Source organism: Cebidichthys violaceus, unplaced genomic scaffold, assembly GCF_023349555.1.
Source record: "Cebidichthys violaceus isolate CVI_PGR_0920_01 unplaced genomic scaffold, fCebVio1.0.p SCAF_21, whole genome shotgun sequence".
In the NCBI taxonomy this organism is placed as follows: Eukaryota; Metazoa; Chordata; class Actinopteri; order Perciformes; family Stichaeidae; genus Cebidichthys; species Cebidichthys violaceus.
Window position 1 is genome coordinate 9548822 of NW_027176384.1, and position 20173 is coordinate 9568994.

The 20173-nt window shown below is 44.7% G+C and overlaps 1 protein-coding gene across 2 annotated transcripts in view; it reads right to left on the reverse strand.

Moving 5' to 3' along the window:
- Positions 1-19893, reverse strand: part of pawr (PRKC, apoptosis, WT1, regulator) — a 55474-nt gene extending 35581 nt beyond the window's left edge. The window contains exons 1-2 of one of the 2 annotated variants that reach the window (XM_068717224.1): positions 19789-19893; positions 18861-19526 (exon numbers count right to left, since the gene is read on the reverse strand). In XM_068717224.1, the coding sequence (XP_068573325.1) occupies positions 18861-19418 (558 nt within the window). In that variant the 5' untranslated portion in view covers positions 19419-19526; positions 19789-19893. The remainder of the gene's footprint in view (positions 1-18860; positions 19527-19788) is intronic. The other variant, XM_068717225.1, reaches the window with a different exon arrangement.
- Between the last annotated feature and the right edge of the window lie 280 nt (positions 19894-20173).

Sequence of the window (20173 nt, forward strand, 5' to 3'; positions counted from 1 at the left end):
TTAGGTGGCAAATCTTTTTAATTGGACACCATGATTTTCATCTTGTTGTTGGCTGTGCTCAAGCACCACCAACCACTTAACTCACAATAACCCGAAATTAAAATAAGTACTCGAAATGAAGACGCTGATTAAATCCAGTGGTAGGCGATTTAAGAGCGATAGTGAATGCAGTTAGTTATTCATGATGTATGTAGCGTTGGCCTTAACCTGCCAATCAGTTTGTTTTGTTGTAATAAAATGGTGAAGATACAGATGGTTTTATGCAGTTTCACTTCAAAGATTCTGGAGTAATCTTTTAAAAAACTGCACTGCTTAAGTACTTGGGAGTTACAGAACTTTGAATCACCTCAGTGCATCAATCAAGACTAAGTCACAGGGGAATCCTCAGTCACCTGACTCGGCTGTAATCCAACACATCTCGGTAACAATCCGCTGACACGAGGAGAGGTGAGTGGACCCGATGCAGCACGGTGACACACGGGGGCTTTGGTCGTCGTGTGAGCGGCTCAGCGGCCGTCACTTCGCTCTGACGTGTGGAACAATCCGGGGTGTCACATACAAACCATGAAAGGGGCAAACGCAGAGAAAGAGAGAGAGGAGCTGTGACAGCAATAATCGGTCGTTTGACCAGTAGGAGTCAAGCATTTCAATCAATTATGACTCTTGGCTAAAGAGAGTTTCCATTCTGCACATGTGCAATACTCAAAAGTTTTAGTTGTGGTGTTACATCCCAATGCCAAGTACATTAAGAAATAAAAAGTGCAAATCCATATCAGAAATACATTATAATAAATATTCACATATATGTTTCCTGCAGTGTTTTTAACCTGCATCACCTGAAATATTAACGCTTCTTTGAAATAGAATATGAAGCCAACTAAGCTTCAGGGAAACCGAGCAGCAGTGCTGCATCACACAGCGAGGGGCGGGTATGTAATGAGTGGGGCGAGTGTTTAAACTGTCATTTAACTTCATTGATAATGAGATGAAACGCGTCAGGATTCAGCTCAGCGGGCGACTGATTGATTGAGCTCGTCGTACTTCTGCTTCAGAGAAACTAACCGGAGCAGCACGTCACACTGTCGGGCGAAAAGAGAACCTTCTGAGTCGTTACAAGTTGGGAAAAGTAGAGACAGACAGAGCGGTCGGTCACAATATGGACCTGATGAATGAGGAAATAACTTCGTCCAATTATGCTCTTGTGTTTTCATACAATGCCGATGTTAACAAGTCTTCAACAGGATCAGAAAACGTAAATAAATTCTTAGATTTAGTTGGTCTCTGCATTAATCTCACTGTTATTGCACTTCAGTTTGCAGAAAACAAATAGCGCCTTTATATCTCATTTGTCATAATAGTTTTTGTTTTTTTTTAACCTAAGGCTTAATATGTACAATTAATTATTGGTTGCAAAATATGCAAAACAAATATAAAAAAAAAGCAAAAGGTCAATTTGATAGCTGTGCCGTCAGCAACAAATTCATAAACGTCACTGCGTCTCAAAGCTTTCTGCTGTCAATCATCTATTTCCACAAAATAATCTGAAGAACGCTCTGGAGGGAGTTAAAATAAGCCTAATGAAAAATGCACTGCGCTTCAGGCCAGACGATTAAAACATGTGCCAGAGTCCAAGATCATTTTTTTTATCTGGTGGGAATGCAACTGGTTACAACGTCTCATGGAATCACCAGAGCTGCAATATAGTTGTACTGCAGGAAAGTAGAGCACAGCGTGTTCTAGGAAACAATAGGTCTCATGCTTCAGCTCAGTAGAAATCTCTCTGCTATGCAAAGCACGCAGCTCCTGTGCAGACCCTTTCTGGCTGTTTTAACTGTGGAGTTTAACGTCTCGTTAATTATGTTTAAGTAAACAGGAAGGTCTTATGGGACACACTGCTTCTGTTTGCGGGAAAACGACATGTGATAAGCGCTGAGCGGCGCTGATATCTGAAGATGTGTTACACGCTTTGGGACAGGTGAGGAGGTGTGGAGGCCGTGAGAGAGCAGGGAGAAGACACTCTGAATACCGGCTATTGTGCTCTGTGGTACAGTTCGGCCTGGATTACTGATTGTGTCACAACATTCCCGTCATAGCGAGAGATTGGGATGTTAAGGGGGGGGGTGTGTTCACCTCTTCCTGGAAGACCAGGACAATAACCACGTCCCGCTCCTATAGCTGCTTTGTACCTTTACGTCGCTGTGTCTTGTATGGAAAGAGAGAAATGGTTGCCAAGTGCAGACAAAAGGCAATGTGGCTGGCAAGGGCAGGGCAGCTCAGTTGCGTGATTAGTGCATTCCTCAGCACTCCACCCCACCCGACGCAACAACACGCACACACACACACACACACACACACACACACACACACACACACACACACACACACACACACACACACACACACGTCAGTGGATGCGCTCACAGCAACAATATTTCCCTTCTCCATTCCCGTCTAGCTCTCTCTAAAGAGGCTGATTCAACGCATCGCTGCATGCCCGTATTTACATACAAATAAGAGAGAGGATGTGGATAGTCCCCCCCCCCCTCCCCCCCCCCCCCCCCCCCCTCCTCCTCCTCCTCCTCCTCCTCTGTGTATGTGCACATTTCTGGTTGTTTTCTAGTTTTCTCCCCTTTTTTTTTTTTTTCTTGTGAGGAGGTCAGATTAGAAAAGCCACTCAGTTTGCCAAGCTATAAGAGCTCTAGAGCCTCCCTCCACCTGGATATGTAAACACTTAAAAAATGCCACTATTTTCATCGTCACACAGATGAGATTTGACCCCGGAGTGTAACCCATCTTAAGTAGAAGTATTAGGAGCAGTGGGCTGCTGTTAAGTGTCCATCTCAAGGACACTTCGACATGCAGACAGTAGGAGATGAGGATAGAACCGCCGATATTGTGATTGAAGGACACAGAAAGACAAATATGACAGCATAACTGCCTTGAAACATAAAAGGTGTGAGATGACAGCAGCTGGAGGATAACAGATAAAGCCTTGTGCATGCCTCATCGGCTTGCCAACGTCCTCCTGTGAGATGCATGAACTCAGCTGTGTTTGTTGTTCTATTGTAGCAGGTGGATTTACAGCACGCTCATCCCGCTGCTCCCTTTCCTTAAGTCTAGCGCGCAGAGAGGATCGCCCCCCCCCCCCCCCGGAAAATGTGCAATAACGTCTGCGGGGCTTTCAGAAGCAGCACTGAAGATCGAAGGTGAGAAAGCAGAGAGTCGGCGTGAACTCGCTCCCCCGAGCAAAGCTCTGTTTGTTATTCATGAGAACGCTGGCTCTCCTCGTGAGACTCTGGGTCTGGACAAGTGAACTGCTTTTCTTCAGCGCTGGACAGGAATGGCTGCCCGTCAGTCCGCAGTCTACCACGACCCTGCGCCCTGCTGTGGCTTATCTTGAAAAAAAAAAAAAAAAGAGGGTTGGATTTGGTGAGTATGTGAGAGGAGGAGGAGGGAGAGACAGAGAAACGAGGGAAAGCAAGAGATTGAGTGGGGGAATTAGTTCAGTATTTGGCTAATGGATATCCTTGGAAAAAGCCCAACCCGCTTGTCGGGGGGGGGGGGGGCGTGGATGAAGACAAAGAGTGCAAAGCAAAAGAATGTGCATTCAGGCATGTCCTAAGGCCAAACCCAAGCCTGTTGAGCCTAAATTTGATTGATATAAAACCATTTCTCCTTATCTATTCTGAACCCTTCATACTCTGCACAGAACACTCAAGTCTGAAAAGTGAAAGGCAATAAAACACAACTCTGAGATATTTGGTTGCAACACGTGCCGTTACTCAAGACATCTACTAATTACGGCCCATTATTGTTCGTAGGTAATGCTACAAACGCTGGATGAGACCAGCCTGAACATAAATATATAACCACACACAGCTGATTGCACCTTCTTAATTTTTCAAGACTAAAGCTCTTTATCTGTTCTTTGAAGCATCACTTGGGGAAAGAAGGGCAGGTCTAAGCTTGAAGAGAGAGAGAGAGAGAGAGAGAGAGAGAGAGAGAGAGAGAGAGAGAGAGAGAGAGAGAGAGAGAGAGAGAGAGAGAGAGAGAGGGCAGCAGAGCTTTGCATGCAAATGAGGAAGCCGACTGGAAATCACGGCCAGATTAATTGAACGCACCTCGCTCACAGCTCACAGCAGGTCCTGAACCAACACTTGTCACAATGAGACTTGTCACAATGAGACATGTCACAACATCCCTGCTGGAAATAATAATCCAGACTTCAGACTGCGAATCTGTCTCGTCCGCGAAATCCAAAAACCGTCCTCCTGATTAAAGAAGAGGTGCATCAACGCGGCTCCTGTGCTAGGACTCAGTTGCGTAACACCACGCGCCCTGTAACATTATGTAAGTGATCTCGGGGGCAAATCGATCCCCCGTTATAAAACATTCTCCCCTGAGGCAGAAGAGATTTACTCGGCTGTTTGGCGGCAGGCGCCTACTGCTGCGTTACCTCCCTCAAGAGTTTCATCCTCCCTCCCCTCCTGTGCAGGAAGACATGCCGAATGCTCCACTTAAAAGAAAAAAAAGGACTCAAAGTGGAGGGTGGACACTTTCTCAAAAAAAAACGACAGGCCTCCCATTAAGTCTGAGTGAGTGGGAGGAGGGTGGACCGGCGATTAAAGATGGCTGAGAAACGAGCGTGCTATGTGACAACGCAGAGGGGAGTTATTACCGTGGGATTTCAGAGCAGCTTGTTACTTTAAAACACCCAGAAGTTTCCTCCGGGGAGACGGTGAGAATAGAAAGTCCCGAGCACAGGAGGACAAGCCCGACAGTCTGGCATGTGATTGTCTGCTTCTTTAGGCCGCACCACCACCACAATAATCACGCTAATGTTCATGAATGCGCCGCAGGTCCCAGAGGAGCTCGACTTCCAGTCAGAAGCACTGCGCGTTGAAACACTTCCCGTTTAGAGAAGTTAGTAGAACATCTCAAAAGGAGTGACGTTCTAGATGTTGGTTTCATTCGTTCTTTTGACTGTTCTTTGCCTCGTCTGTGTTTTCCCGTTCCTTTTAAAGAAACAGGATCATGGAATCTTTATATTTACAGAAGAGGACTTTTACTTAATTCATTGATGCTTTACGGATGAATAAAAAAGGGATGCTGTGTGTGTTCGTAGGGTGGCGGGGTGGGTTGTGAAGGGCACCTTGCCTGCCCAGTAACTCAATACTCTGATCTACAGTATCGGAAACCGTTGAAGCATGTTTTGCATTCCAGCAGGAGGGAGGCTGGACTATTGTGTACAGAGGCCATTGTGTTTGTCCGCTGGCAGACACCAAACCAGACCATGAGTCATGCTAAGCACCGTCTGAACTCCCCCCACCAGCAGCTAACAGCACGGCCCGGGAAAGGTTGCAGCCCGTTCACCACACAGACTCTCAATTCAAGCCCGGTTCTACTTTTAAGGTAGCTGGACGATCGCGACGTCAGACGAGCACATGATGTGACAAAAGCACACGGGCTTGGAAATGAAAAACTGGGGTGGAGTAGAGGAGCATGCAGTATGTAAATACCGTGCGACAGTGAGAGAACAAGCGCCGCAAATAAGAAATTCAATTTCACTCGTCACCCTGGGATCACATGGTTGCGCTCCTGTAAACTGTAGAAATTGATTCATCTGATTTTGAGGTTGGTTTCTTTCTTACAGTGGAAACTACCTTCTGTCCCGGTGGAGGCACAAGAAAGGATTGAGCTATTTCAATCGAGCTCGATAATCTAAGTTCAGAAAAGAAACCAGCGATTGGGTATTATTTAACAATCCACTTGGACAATAGGCGATCAACGAACGGAAGTGACAAGCAGCTGGAAATGAGCTTTAACAGCCAGAGATGCACACTCTACTGCCATGATGAATTATAATGCTTTGTACAAAAGGCACCAGAAGCTGAATATGTAAGTTGATGTTTGTAAAGGACAGTGAAGTATTTCTTCACTCAATTTAAATTGGACATACTATGCTCATTTTCAGGTTCATAAATGTATTTGGGGTTTCTACTAGAACATGTTTGCATGCTTTATTGTTCAAAAAACACATTTTGTTTCACATACTGTCTGTCTGAATAAAGCTGTATTTGCAGTATGTCTGAAACGCTTCTTTTTACTGTCTGTCTCTTTAAGCCCCGCTCCCAAAAAAGCCAAGTCTGCTCTGATTGTTTTGAGAGAAAAAATAAGGTGCACCTTTTCAAAAGGTGGTTCTTAAGATGGAGGGCTATATATATTCTAATGAGCCTGCGTGAGAAACATGCAGGCGAGCCAAATATAACTTGACTTGTTGAGTCATGTTCTCTGATCCAGGCAACCATCAAACTGCTGCCTCGGTTGTCTTTATTTCACCGTTTCTGGGTCGGTAGGCCCTCCAGATACCCAGATGTGTGCGCACAAGCATGGTTTTCCACGATATGTCCCCTTTAATGCATAAAATGGGAAACTGAAAGAATGCCAAATTTACTAATCACTGCAGTTTTCCACTTGAAAACCTCCACAAACAAACTTCCTTGTAACTTGAGAGATCATGGCGTTCACGAGAATTTTTCTTCGCACGCAGCCGTTACACCCCCCCAGGCGATATCGCTCCCGCCAAACCAACCTATTTGTGGATACCAAAACGAAACCATTCCTTAGCGAATACCTCAACCTAAACATTTTCGTTTATGGAGCTTGTTGGCAACACAAAAGACTACGGTGTTGTGGCCACAAATAGCTCGTTCCCTTTTCTTTGGCACAAAGAAAGCAATGTGTAGGGATGTAGTTGTTATTTTGAGGCACAATAATCCCAACCTGAAGAGACTGTACAGGCCCAACCTGCAATGTCTCAACTAGCGGCTCCACTAAGGCAGGTGTATTTGGATGTAAACGTCATGCGCTGGTTGGTGCGACTTGAAAGTGACTTTGAGCTGTCAATCATGAAGTTGCTGCACTCTGTCTACATTCAGTAACGTGTGGAAATGAGTCCCAGGAGAACACGCTAAACCCTTCCTCTATCCTCTACGCGACGGCGGCCCGGCGACTGTTTGCACTTGAGTGTGTGACCTTTCAGGCTGACACGAGGAAGATGAATCCAGCCCCCCGTGGACAGACGGAGCTGGTGACACCGGGTCATTCATCCCGGCCTGGACAGCCTCACATATGAATACTGGACCAACGGTGAAGGAAGGGAAAAATAGAACTGAGGAGAAAGAGAGAGGAGGGCACAGAGGCCACACACACACACAGCTATACCTCATGTTTACTTATGAGCTTGAAGCCTGAAATCTTTGAACGCAAACAAATTACTATGGATGTATGCAGGGTTGAGGTTTGATTTACTAATGAACTGTTTGAGGAGATGCTTTTTATTTGGAATCAAAAGGAGAGAACAAAAGGGGAAAATAAACCAGAAGCATCCACGGGGCAAATACCAGAAGACAGATGTGAAGAAAGGGACGAGACAAAAATGCAAACGAAAAGCATACAATCAACAAGGGCGGCCTGTGACGAAAATCCAATCTGTCACGCTGAACTGAGAAGTTTCATTGGCTATGAATCTTTTAGGAGGCCGTCAGCGCCACAGGCAAAAGGTTAACACCACAGAGAGAGGCCGCTCGGCTCCCTGTCCACGAAGCCATGACTGAAACGTCTCTACGGCCGTCTGTTCAGCTTTCACTTTAGGGTTTGGACACGGTTTGTGGCCAGACAGCAACAGATAAAATAAAAATTAAAAAAAATTAGAAGCAGCATCCATCATGCAACAGTTTGCTATGCAGTGAGGAGAGGAAGCAGAAAAAAACAGCTGCTGTGATCATTGCTTAGTAAGACACTGGCATGGAAGACGCACAATTCATCAACAAATGTGCTGGTCTTTGCTTTGATGCAGCTACTTATCTCCGCCTGTAGTCAGGACTCATAGTCTCACTCAATGTCCCGCCCACAGCATGATCTGATTGGTAACGCGTCACGAGTGACAGCCAATCAACAACACTGAAGGCAGGTACACTCAGCTGCATGATCAAAGAAAGTTGTTGTATCACGTCTAAACTTCAGTCCATACTCACACGTGTTTCTTTCTTGATGGATGCACCAAAGAAAAGGTCTAAAGTGCAGTAAAATCTCTTTTTGCAACATTTAATGAAACATATGATTAAAGGTCTTCAAACTAAGTTTGTGTTATTCAAAATGTTGACACGATATTGCTCACCAGTCTACATGCTAATAATCGATATCGGCCTTGGAAAAAAAAACCCTGTCTACCTCCAGCCACCAGACCCCTGAGGAAACATGGAGGACATGACAGGCTCCGGCTGCACTTCACTGAAGATCTTGTAACAATTTGTTCTCCTTCGATACATCGCAGATCTGACGAGCTGCTCATGTTTGTGTCACATCTTCTCAACTGAGAAGGAACCGGAGAGCCGAAGCAGAATTGTCGGTATTCTGTAAAGTGGTTTAAACGCGCACCTTTAAAAAAAAAAGGTAAAGGATGGATATTTTTGTACCTTTGAATATTCTTCAAATCATCACAAATAATAATCAGCATGATAAAAAGCCCAAAAGGGTTTTGATTGAGCTTCCATTCTGATCATGACGGGCATCTTAAATGAATGTATTGCAGAGAGCACGGTGTATAACAGAGAGCTACATAACAGTGGATACTCTTTGAAGAAGAAAAATCAGACAAACAAGATGCATTATTTATGATCAGTCTGTTTGCACATCTAACCCGTACAAGATGAGTCGCCAACAACATGAAGGACGAGCAATAACCACTGACGACCTGGTTATTAACGTGAGGTTAACACCCACAAATCAGAGAAGTCATCACAAAAACATCTGCAGCAATTGGGAAAGGAAAACACAGCAGAGGTTAATACGAGTCAAACGAGACTCAAAAGCACGGTGAGCTTCCGATCATCCATCACGGCATCGTCTTCTGTGAGAGGGATCTGGTTTGTTTACTTTCGGGACAGGTTCAAATCCAGCCAGACTGACGCAGAGGACAAGATCTCACCAGCTCAAAAGAAAAAGCTAAAAACAGGAAAAAAGGACAAAGAGTCCCTGAAAGACAAAATACGGCAGATAACAGAAAGGTGTTTGGTGCATATTGGATTTGAAATGAAACAATGACTGCGGATGAGGTTAAAGTGCTGACCTTCCGCTTTAATTTAAGGGTGTTCACATCAACGTCAGATAAAAAGTGGAGCTACAGTCCACCTTTTTGTTAGGGATGAGTATTGGCAAGAACCTGGCGATATGATAGGTATCATGATACAGAGGTTACGTTTCAACATATAGCTATTTCTTTCCGCATAAGCAAACATGATTAGATGATCAGACATTTGACGCTAGCTCGCTGTACTTGACGTATCTCGATACCTGGTGCAGGCCTAAGGACACGTTGTGTGAATCACATGATCAGTTGGATTGAGGTCAGCTGACTGACTCAGCCAGTCAAGAGCATTCGTTGTCATTTAAATAACTAAATAACCTCAAATCGATCTTATTGTCATTGTCTCGTAAGAAATGGAGCGATGGAAAACACACATCATTGCCCCCGTCACTCTATTTGCACTGTTCTGTATCTGTGTCCGCTAAAGAGGGCGTGCCAACGATGTCATGATTGACAGCTTGCCGCTGGTATCGGTTGTATTTGTCTACATGTTGCTAGCGCACCGTTGTTTACTCTTCATATCTCAAAAGTAACTTCAGGTCTCATGGCGTCAGTATGGAACAATAAGTCGCTGATAAGCTGTGACTGACATCACGCCTTCATGTTCATTTACTCTATTACTGAACAGTTAATCACAGATTCGGACACTTAGAAAACAACATTTTTGCGTCGTTGATAAAAAGGTGTGAGGAGGCATTGAGCTCTAAGGAGCAGATGGTGAGGAGTTGTGTGTTTTTAGGGTTTTTTTAAGCTATGGACGTTACATTTTTTGTTCCAATTTTTTCGAGCAAACTATATTGTTCGTATTATTTTGAGATGTCATACGACACCTGCTCCATAACACTGTAGTTTATGTAAAATATTTCACTTTTTAGATGCGTTTACCTACAAATATGTCAGAGAGACTCTGCAGAACCTGCTACATGTTATAGTATTCAAAAACCATGATGCCATTGAAGCAAATGTTTGATGATTTTTCTAAAAAAAAAAAAAGAGAGAGATTTCCACCGGCGTTTCATATTTTTATATCCACACAAAACAGGAAATTATGGACAGAATCCTCCCATGGAGGTTTAGTTTGGCTTCTCTAAATGCATGCAGCAGAAGAGACGTGTCGGTCAAACTCATGATGATAAGTGGAGGAAGACAATATAACAGCAGGTGTTTCTCAGCACATGCTGGAAATGGAACTGCTTGGACAGAATATATTACCCTCACCCTTCCCAGTAGATTTAATGGTTGTCAGGTTTTCTCCATATACATGATGTAATACTGTAAAGTGCAGGTGGTGTTTCTGGAACTCGCTGCCTTATGCTAGTATTTAATCCGACAGTGTAAAAGTGCATTTAAATGTAAATCCAATGCTTGTGTGGTCTTTATTATACTGTTTTATAGGCTTTAAAGACTATACGTTCCAATTAATCGTTCAGCAGGGTTTGTGAGAGATGCAAGTCTTTTGCAATGTCTTTTTTTTTTGTCTCGTTTCCTAGATCGCAGTACTGTGAGCCGCCTCACACATCTGCCCTTGCATGCGGGGATAAATAAAGCCGTACTGAAACAGAAGGAAATGAGTGAACACGTACTACACACTTTGTATTATACAACAGAGCCCTCAAAACAAAAAGTGCCAAAAGTAATTTGCCGGCGAGAGAGACAGAGAGCTGGAATGATTAAACGAGGCTTTTTGTGGGCGGTGCGGTCAGGAGAAGATCACTCCCCTCCAGTGTTGTGAGTCGAGTGGCTCACAGGCTCGGCAAACACAACACATGCACAAGTACATGCACAAGCACAAAGACAATCGAGCTTCAAGGCATGAGCTTGATAATAGGAAGGCCCTTCTCGCTCCTTTGTTGGGAGGAAAGGCTTAGAGATCAAGGCTCCGTGCGTTTGCCAGTTTAGGTCCACACATTTATTCCATTTTGAGGGTTGAGCTGCATTCCTGGGCCGCTTCCACCGAGCGGTGTTTTCAGTACCGTGTCCTTTTGAAGAGGGACTTTCTGTGGCGATTTCTCAAGACAACCATGGTGGTAAAATCCTGTACATGTATATTATATTCAGTCTGTCTAAAAAGGGGAAAACCTAATCAATCCGCTGGCGTTAAAAGTATTTTCACTCGGGTCTGAATTACCACATAAATCTTCATGCGTCTTGCTCTAATAAATCCTATTTGTTTTCATTCAAGGGCAACACAAGAGCCAAGAGCACCATTGACGTTCAGTGTTGAAATATTTTTCTTAAATTAAAGTTTGTCCTCTCCACGGTAAGAAATAAGAACCGAAACCATCGTCGTGTTCGGCCGTCACTCCTCCCTCTTTAAGTGATGTTGTGTTCATCCTTCCCCAGCAGCGGGTTCGGTTACACGTGTAACAGAATCAGCTGGTCAGATAACAGTGACGCTTATCATCAGGTGGAAAAACTGTCTGAGCGGGATCCATGGTGACATAACACAGAGGCAGTGCGTGGAACCTGTTCGAGCGCAGACAGGATCGGTCTGTTGGTGTTCATTCACTCATACAAACAGAACTGAGGCTTATTGTCCCTCATGAGAGGAAACGGCAGAGCGAGCAGAGGACTGTCGCCGCTTCAGATGTGAAATCTCAGACGGCCCCGGTGTTGAATTATGGACTATAACTCACAATGTGTTACACGTCAAGTGATAATTGACTGAAACTATGGAGAGGCACATTTCAAGGCTTATGTGCTGAAAATTAAAGTTATTTATCCTCTTTCAATTGAATTATATCGTAATTGAATCATCGTTTAAACTGATAATAACAAACGCATAATAACTCAGAAAATCTGATCAAACTATTTCCTAAACTTACTTCCTTATTCTGTATTCACGTGCATGCATGTAAACATAGTCAGTGTATCGATGGAAATATCTATCTATGTTTTTCTCTCTATATTTTTACTTTTTGCATGAACTTTCTTAATTCCAATTACAAAATACTCAGTACTTTTCATTTTTCAATTATTTAATTCACACACACAGGAGAATATTTATTTATTGAACTCGCAAAAAAAATGCTACATCTTGACATGTAAACATGCACCAGTGTATTATTATTATCGAGACATGAAATGACCTATATCCTGATAGAAGATTTTGGACATATCGCCCAGCTCTATTTAAAAACTGAACTCTTGCCCCTCTGCAGATCACAGTGTTCAGAAGAGTGAAGAACAGGCGAACGTGTCCCAGAATGTAAAATAGACCAGAGTGGGAAAACGGAGACTCGGGTCTCCAAGTAATTCTACTTTAATGAACACAAACAGACGGGCTCCCAAATGCCTTATCATGCAGAGTGGCCTGATTAGGGCTGACTCACCAATTCCCCACAGTCGTCAGCAAAACACACAGGAATGTCCGGCAAATAAGTTCCACATTACGGACGCACAACATCCCCACAGACACTCACCCACTCCTCTAATCCACAACAACCCCCCCACCCACCCACCCAACAACCACACAACGACGGGACGGGACACTTATTTCCAAAAACTGGAAGCGTGAAAGCGATTATCGCTTGTTTCGGCACGCCTCCTATAAACTACTAGGATTAAAACCACGAACGGTCCATTTCTATAAGTTACCACAACACACCCAGATCGTGCTAAGCTGCTAATGAGGGGAAAATAGGACAAAGGGAATAACAGGAGACGCTCTGAAAGAAAACGTGTGGATGACCTTAAACAAAAAGGTGGAGCATTTTTGAGTTTGACTTGAACTTTCAGAGCAGAACATTGGGCTGAATCCAGGGTCAGACAAAGACCATTTCACTCTGACAGAGGTTAGCGCCGGCAGAGAAAACAGCCAAAGTGGATTGGGTTAAATATTTACACTGGGTTAAGAAGCACACTGGGTTTAACCAGTTTACTCAGCACGGCCCTTTTCAAGATACGAATGATCCAAATTCCAGAGGATCAATCATGTCTGCTCTATTTAGGGGTTTACTTTAGAAAGTTGACACCCATACAACAATGGTTAATAGATGCAGAACGCGTATGTTCTGGATGTGTACCCACTCAGCAGTTAAAGATTAGCCACAAAGGCAGCAATCGTGTCACTCGGGCAGTAGCAGCGAGGTGAGTAATGTCTCACACACACACACACACACACACACACACACACACACACACACACAGAGTCCTGACGCTCCTCTGTTGGGAAAGCTGTTTCAGTGCTCGTCCAAGCTGACGCTGACTATTTTACCCTCGATTTTGGGATAAAAATCACACTGAGATCGGAGTTGTGTTAATGGCTGAACGAGCAGCCGCTCCCTCTCTCTCTCTCACTTCCTCACTGGATGTGTGCTTGCGACGTCAGTGCTCTGCAGGTTTTGCATGACTGTGCATTCCTGCGCATGCCGCGTAGGGGGTACATTGTCCTTCAGTAATAATCTACAGTCCGTTTCCTGCAAAAGCTCGTGAGCAGCCATAACTTCAGAGCAGTGACCTGGATAATAATTAAAAAAAAAGAAGGACTTTAAACTTTGTGTGCAAATATCAGACGAAACTCCAAATATCGAGCAGAAAAGGACAAAGTTTACCACAAACCAGACTTTGAATGCATCCAATATTTCACCCGACAACAGATGAGCCGGGTAAACTTTTCAATACGAGTGAGTTTCAGTAATGATGCCAAATAAATCCCTTTTGTGATACATCTTCAAGGGATGATGATCAGCTGAGAAACCGTTTGTAGATCAAATAACCGCAAAGGAATACATGTATGCTGAGTTAAATACGTCTCTGACCTTCTCTTAGGAGCCAACATTCGGTACTAAAGGCTACAGAACCATTTCAATCAGAACCAATAAAGAGAAAGGGACAAGGTGAGGCAGTGGCTTGACTAACTTGCGGTCATATTTCCTTCTCACAGCCCCGTTGGCTCTAATCCAGTGATGTGATGCCACCTGACAGCATAATGGACCCTCACCTAGTCAGGGGGTCACTTTAATGGGACCTGAAGTTTTACGGAACATTCTGACAAAAAACGAACAGAACGTCGTGCGGCGGCCCGTTACGAGGGCGCCGCGTGTGTTTTATGAGGTGCTGAGAGACCCCGAGGTGCTTCTGAGGAGAAGGGGCCCGACAACACTTCCTCTTTCCTCCCCTCTGTGGAATTCCCTTAAAATTTCACGGAGCAGCTCAACTGGAACTTTTATTTCCATTAGTCCTCCCCCCCCCCCCCCCCCTTTTTTTGAAACCTGTCCAGTGACAGTGGCCCTCGTACACAGTCCAGAGTTCACTCCAGTAAGTAGACCAAACAAACTGGCTCTTCTGGCTGAAACACTTTTGAGAAACATGTGTTTGAATGAAAGAGTTTATTTCTGTTGTTAAACTAGTGAATAAAGAGGAAACACAACAGCCAGCTAAGTCCATGATAAAATCCCTGTGGTATTTACTGCGATGATGTGACCTTGTTTGGAGAAGCTTTTAACAGCAAGAGAAACAAGCACATGCAAATTAACATCTGTGCATTATTTTGCACAGCTGTGAATTAAGAGCCTTTTTATATTTAATAAACACACAACTGTGAGGACTTTGGGAGTGTAGCGAGTCACAGGATTTATTACTGACAAAAGGTGTCAAAGCTCATTTAATACATGTAGACATTTCATTTCCACCGTCAGTTATATGGACTAAAGAGTAAATAAGTTGTTGATCTATTGTATAGTCAGACATTACGGCCACCCGTAACACCAAAATAAAAATCTAACAAATCTGCGGTAGGCAACAAAAATGTTTAATAAAAGTGCTCATTTTATTAAACCAGTGTAAAAACCATACCTCCTCTGCAGCTGCACAGAATGTAATGTTTTTCAAACTCCTCTCTCAGCATGCCTCCTCCTCCAAACACACAGCTTCACCCTTCACTGAACCGCACCGCGGAATAAAAATGGAGCAGAAACACATTTGTGCACAAACAAGGCAGAGGGGGCATCAGCTGATTAATGTCAGCGCACATGGACGAGTCCACGCCCAAACCCACTGATGCACACGGACTCATTCGATATGAGACGCAAATGTTTTGCATACCCTGAAATATGGGGACTTTTATGCAAAGTATTTGAAAAAAAATGCAAATGTTTTGTTTTAGACATCCCTTGAATTGAGTTAAACTGAAGCATAAAGTTGGCAAAACAAATCTTTCCCCCTTTTTACGACTCCCTGAAGTAGCTTTAAGGTCGTTAAAGTCATAATATTTCACGCTTTCTGACAGTAACACATCGTATATCCACTTGTTTTTAATGACTGCACACTACCATAAAACGTACTTAGTAATATTCTATTCACATCATTTTGAAAACCTAGAATTCTGGTTATCCGGCTTCTTTAGGACCTTTGGGATCTCAGCTAGAACCTGAACTGGAGGCCTGTGGGTTTGAGCAGAGTTTTGTCTGAGAATCCTGCATTCCTCCTGACAGCCGGAGGGTCGGCGGTGTCTGAGAGGTGAAGATATGTTTGTACAACATTAAACGTATGAACAAAAGGATCAGGTTAGACAAGGACCCCTCTTGTCTGCCATGTCCTCTCCTATCACCAGAGTGTTAGCTGCCTGAGCGCTCGGCACAGTATCGCATGTTAAACCTATTGACCTCTCCGGTGACGCAGCAGACAAATAGCTGTGAGGGGCTCCACCCCCCCCCCCCACCACCACCACCACCACCACCACCACCAGTAGCCTCTGTGGACCAGATCCAGCCGTCCACATGAAAACAAAGTTCACACTCCTCATTGTGTGTCTGACCACGGCCTCATAACTCACTGAGGTCGTAAAAAAAAAAAAAAAAAAAGCCGCACAATGAGGCACCAGACCACATGCGGCGTGTCCTACGGGAAACATGCTCACATCACAACCCAAAACAGTTTTCCTATGAGTGTTGCGGAGATGCTCAACCTCTCTGTGACACACACACACACACTTACTCATGTCCACATTCCTCCGTTGCATAAGCTATGATCGCGAGCAACGGTCAGAGGTCAGCGTCGACGGCAATGCCCTCACGAGTGGGGGTGTGTGTGTGTGTGTGTGTGTGTGTGTGTGTGTGTGTGTGTGTGTGTGTGTGTGTGTGTGTGTGGGGGGGGGGGGGTGGAGCCCCTCACAGCTATTTGTCTGCTGCGTCACCGGAGAGGGGGGCGAGAGAAAGCAGACGCCTTCCTGGAGCGACCGGGAGGTGCTATTGATTGACGCTGTGCAGAACCGGCCTTTCTCCAGTGGAGCAGGGAGCTTTTATCAGGCCATTACGGCCTCGACGGCCAGAAGATTGGGTTCCCCCGGTGCTCTGAAATCCCGCTCAACAGCTATTATGCTGCGCAGAGCGAGCGGGGAGATAATCCCGGCCATCTCTTTTCACACCTGTCCGCTCATATTCACGTCACAAAGAAAGGGCCTGTGTGAGGGGAGGCTGCATTTGCATAGTTTGGTCCTCTTTGTATGCAACAGGAGGAGACGTCCGATAAAAAGGGAATACATATCTGCTGTGCTGCCGGTTTGAGCATGTTTATGAATCTCACTTCATGAAGATCTGAGAGATAAATCTTCCATTAAGTGTGAAGTGTGTGAGGTGCTGCCAAACAGTAACGTAGTTGAATATGCCATCAGTTTAAAAAGGACAAACAATAAACATAAAGAACGATTAATCGAGGGAAGAAATCTTCAAACAAAGCGACCGATTAGTCGACTACTCCGCTAGGAGGGGGCGGCCCTACAACAATCAACATTATTATTATAATTTAAACATCAATTAAGTCATTTATCAGGCAAAAAAAACAAACACACAGATTTGCTTGTTATCAACTCTGAATATATCAACAATTGTTGTTATTATTGATTAATCTGCAGATTATTGTCTTGATTAATCGTTTGATGTCAGAAAAGAGTGAAAAATATCCATCAAATTGCGGAAATTGCAAAAACCCAAAGACATTGTATCCGTGTTACACTTTCTGTTCATCACATTCTTTGTTTTACTGACTGTTACATAACTCAAACTGATAAGGGACCTGCTCACATGGCAGTTATTAATGACCATAGATCTGTATACCCATCCGTCAGAGTATTCTGTATCGTATTCGGGACACTCCAAAAGGCTGATCACAGCCAGGACACGAGTGGACATGTCAACGTACTCGCTGTGTCTCCTCATGGGACACTCTGCAGACTGTACTGAGACCACAGGCCTCCGGTTGGGATCAGAGACTTCCAGTTCTCTCCCTCCGCCTCGCTCGCACAGATCAGCTCACCACTTCATCAGATTACCCCGCCCCCCCCCACAAATAACAGTCTGCTCGCCCATTTCACTACATAATCAGCTGCCTATGGGCTCCATCTAACATATCTGGCACGGCCCGGAGTGCTTGAAGCCCAGCATTACGGCCTGGCTGGTGACCAGTTCTCAAACGGCTCCGCTCGGCACTGCTGAGCGCCTAATAACAGGATGTGGAGCGCCAACCCCAAAAACTGGTCAAACTCCAAGTTGTAAGAGGAGGGGATACTGGGAAGCAGGGTGGTTATGGAGCAACACCACCATCAGCTTAATAAAATAAAACATTTATTCCAACAACTTGTGGCCCGTGAGTGCTTGTTGGCGGCCGAAGCTTCATATCAGAGTTCCTGCATGTGTCTGAACTACAGGAATTAGGCACGAGTGATTTAAATTCAATAACACTGAACGCCCAAACACCTCCTTCCAATACACACACACCACCAGTCTACAACCCTTCCCTCCTCCCTCCCTCAGTTTCGTCCCCCCCCTCCCTCCCAAACATCTGAGAGCTGCTTACATTTATCTCGCCACAGAGGTTCGATTAGACCAGACACGCGTATGGGAGGAATGTGGAGACTTTTGGAAAACGCTTTTTTCTTTGATTTGAATTATTTATGGACGTCCGACACGCACGCACAGAATCCAAGGCATAGATAATGTGTTAAGTGAGAACATTTGTCCAACATTGTCCCAAGAAAAGCCAAGAAAAGAAAAAAAAACAACAACTCACCCTGAAACTGACATCCATATCAAAAATAAGACAAAAATGCAACAATAACTTAAGGACCCAACCTTTCACTAATAATGTAATATATAATATAAATAATATATATATTCAATTAATCATTGGAGTCATTTATCAAGTAAAAAAAGCCAGCTTCCCAAATGTGAGGATTTGCTGCTTTTCTCTCTTTAAATCGTTGTAGAATGACAACATTTGGGTTTTGGACTTTTGTAAGACAATATAATCAACTTGAATACATCACAATGGGCTCTGGGAATTTGTGTTTGTGACAATGTATGGACTAAACAACTTAAGTATTAACCGGAAATCAATTCATATATGATCTAACTGCTAAATGTTCCACTCAGGACACACACTTTGGTCATAAACTCTTGACTCTTTTTTATTAACTACATTTAAGGGATAGCAGCTGATGAGTTGTTTTTTTTAAATATTGATATTGGTCAAGTAAAATTCACCCATGGTCCCAATCTCAATGCGACATGAGGTGTTCTGACTTGTGACGGACACCTCTGATCACTCCACAGCAGGCTGAATAAAGACACCTCCTGACTCAAAACCTAACACAGCAAAACGGATCCACTCTACTGCGCATCTCTTAACTTCCCGGTGGAGAAAAAAGGTGCTTTCCCTGCAGGGAGATTCACTTTTCACATTGTTTTGGCATAAAATAGAAGCAGGCCTGACTCACCTCACTGGATGGAATGCTGACGACACCTGTTGATCTCCTCTTTTCTCTCAGCTTCCTCTTCTCAAACTGCCCTTTCCCCTTCCTCGCGCTGAGACCACCGGTGCTGTTCTTCTCCTTGACCTTACCGGGCGACGGGCTTCCCTTGTCCCCGTCATTGCACGCCATGGAGCCGGAGTCCGGGGAGTCGCACGGTGCCTGCTCCTCCGTCTGAGGCGTGGCCTTCTTCAGGTCGCTCCCCGGCGGAGAGGCGGCTGTGGGTGAGGCAGGGTGGTGCGTTTCCTCCTCGGGTCTCTTTAAAGCCGTGCCGGAGGAGGACCGAGCCACCGCGTAGGAGGGAGGGAGGCAGTTCCCTGCGGAGGCGCTCCGGTCCGGGCTGCCGTTATTGGTGAGCTCGGTGCGGTTACTGTTGTTGTTGTTGTTTGGGTTGCTGGCACCCAAGGGCGCGCCAGTGGCTGCGGCTATGTCCCCCAGCATTTTGGCTCTCATTTTCTCCCGTTTCGCTTTCCACTCCTCCAAAAAGTCCGTCGTGGCGTTTGGCTTGAACCCGCCCGTGGCCATGATCCCTTGTTTTAAATAAATTGGGTGAAAATTAAGTTAAAAGTTGATATGAAGTGTCGGCTCCCCGTCCTTAATGGCACCGCATTCCTCAAGTGATTAACCCGAGTGCTGTTGACAGGTAGGAGGGAAACAAAGTCATGAACAACTTTAAACTGTGGTTTGATTTAATGCCTCTTTTTCTAAACCACGAGACGTTAGACTTCCACGTCGTGACACTTCTTCGCGTATCTAACTTCAATAATAGCACCTTCTTAAAGTTTGCTGCGAAAACAAAGTTGCAAAAAGTTGCAACTATCCGGGTTTCTCTGAGTCAAAGTAGCTCAGAATGTTCTGAAGTGGACCAGGAGTGTAACGCCTGATGGGAACTCACCTGTGTGGAGCTTGTTTCAGGCGCTAATCTGCTCTCCGCGGTCCGACCAGATGAATAACGCTTGTCTCGTGCGTTGTGAACCGCTGCGCTCGGCGCTCGGCGCTCTGCCCTCTGGCGCACCGGGTGAGTCCGACAACGCCCGAACACTTCCGACTGGAGCCGAAGCAACCGGAGCTCAGCCCGAAAACAAAGTCCCTTTATTGGTCCTGTGACATGCCCATAGGGGCTCGTGCTTTCTCTAAGCCGATTTATGGTACTTTTTAAAGGCATTTACGGTATTTTATACTATGTTTGTGTTATTTCCATGAAGACAATGATTATATATTATCATGCTTTATTGTTATCAATATAATATATCTTTCATGGTTTTCTAGTGCACATCTAT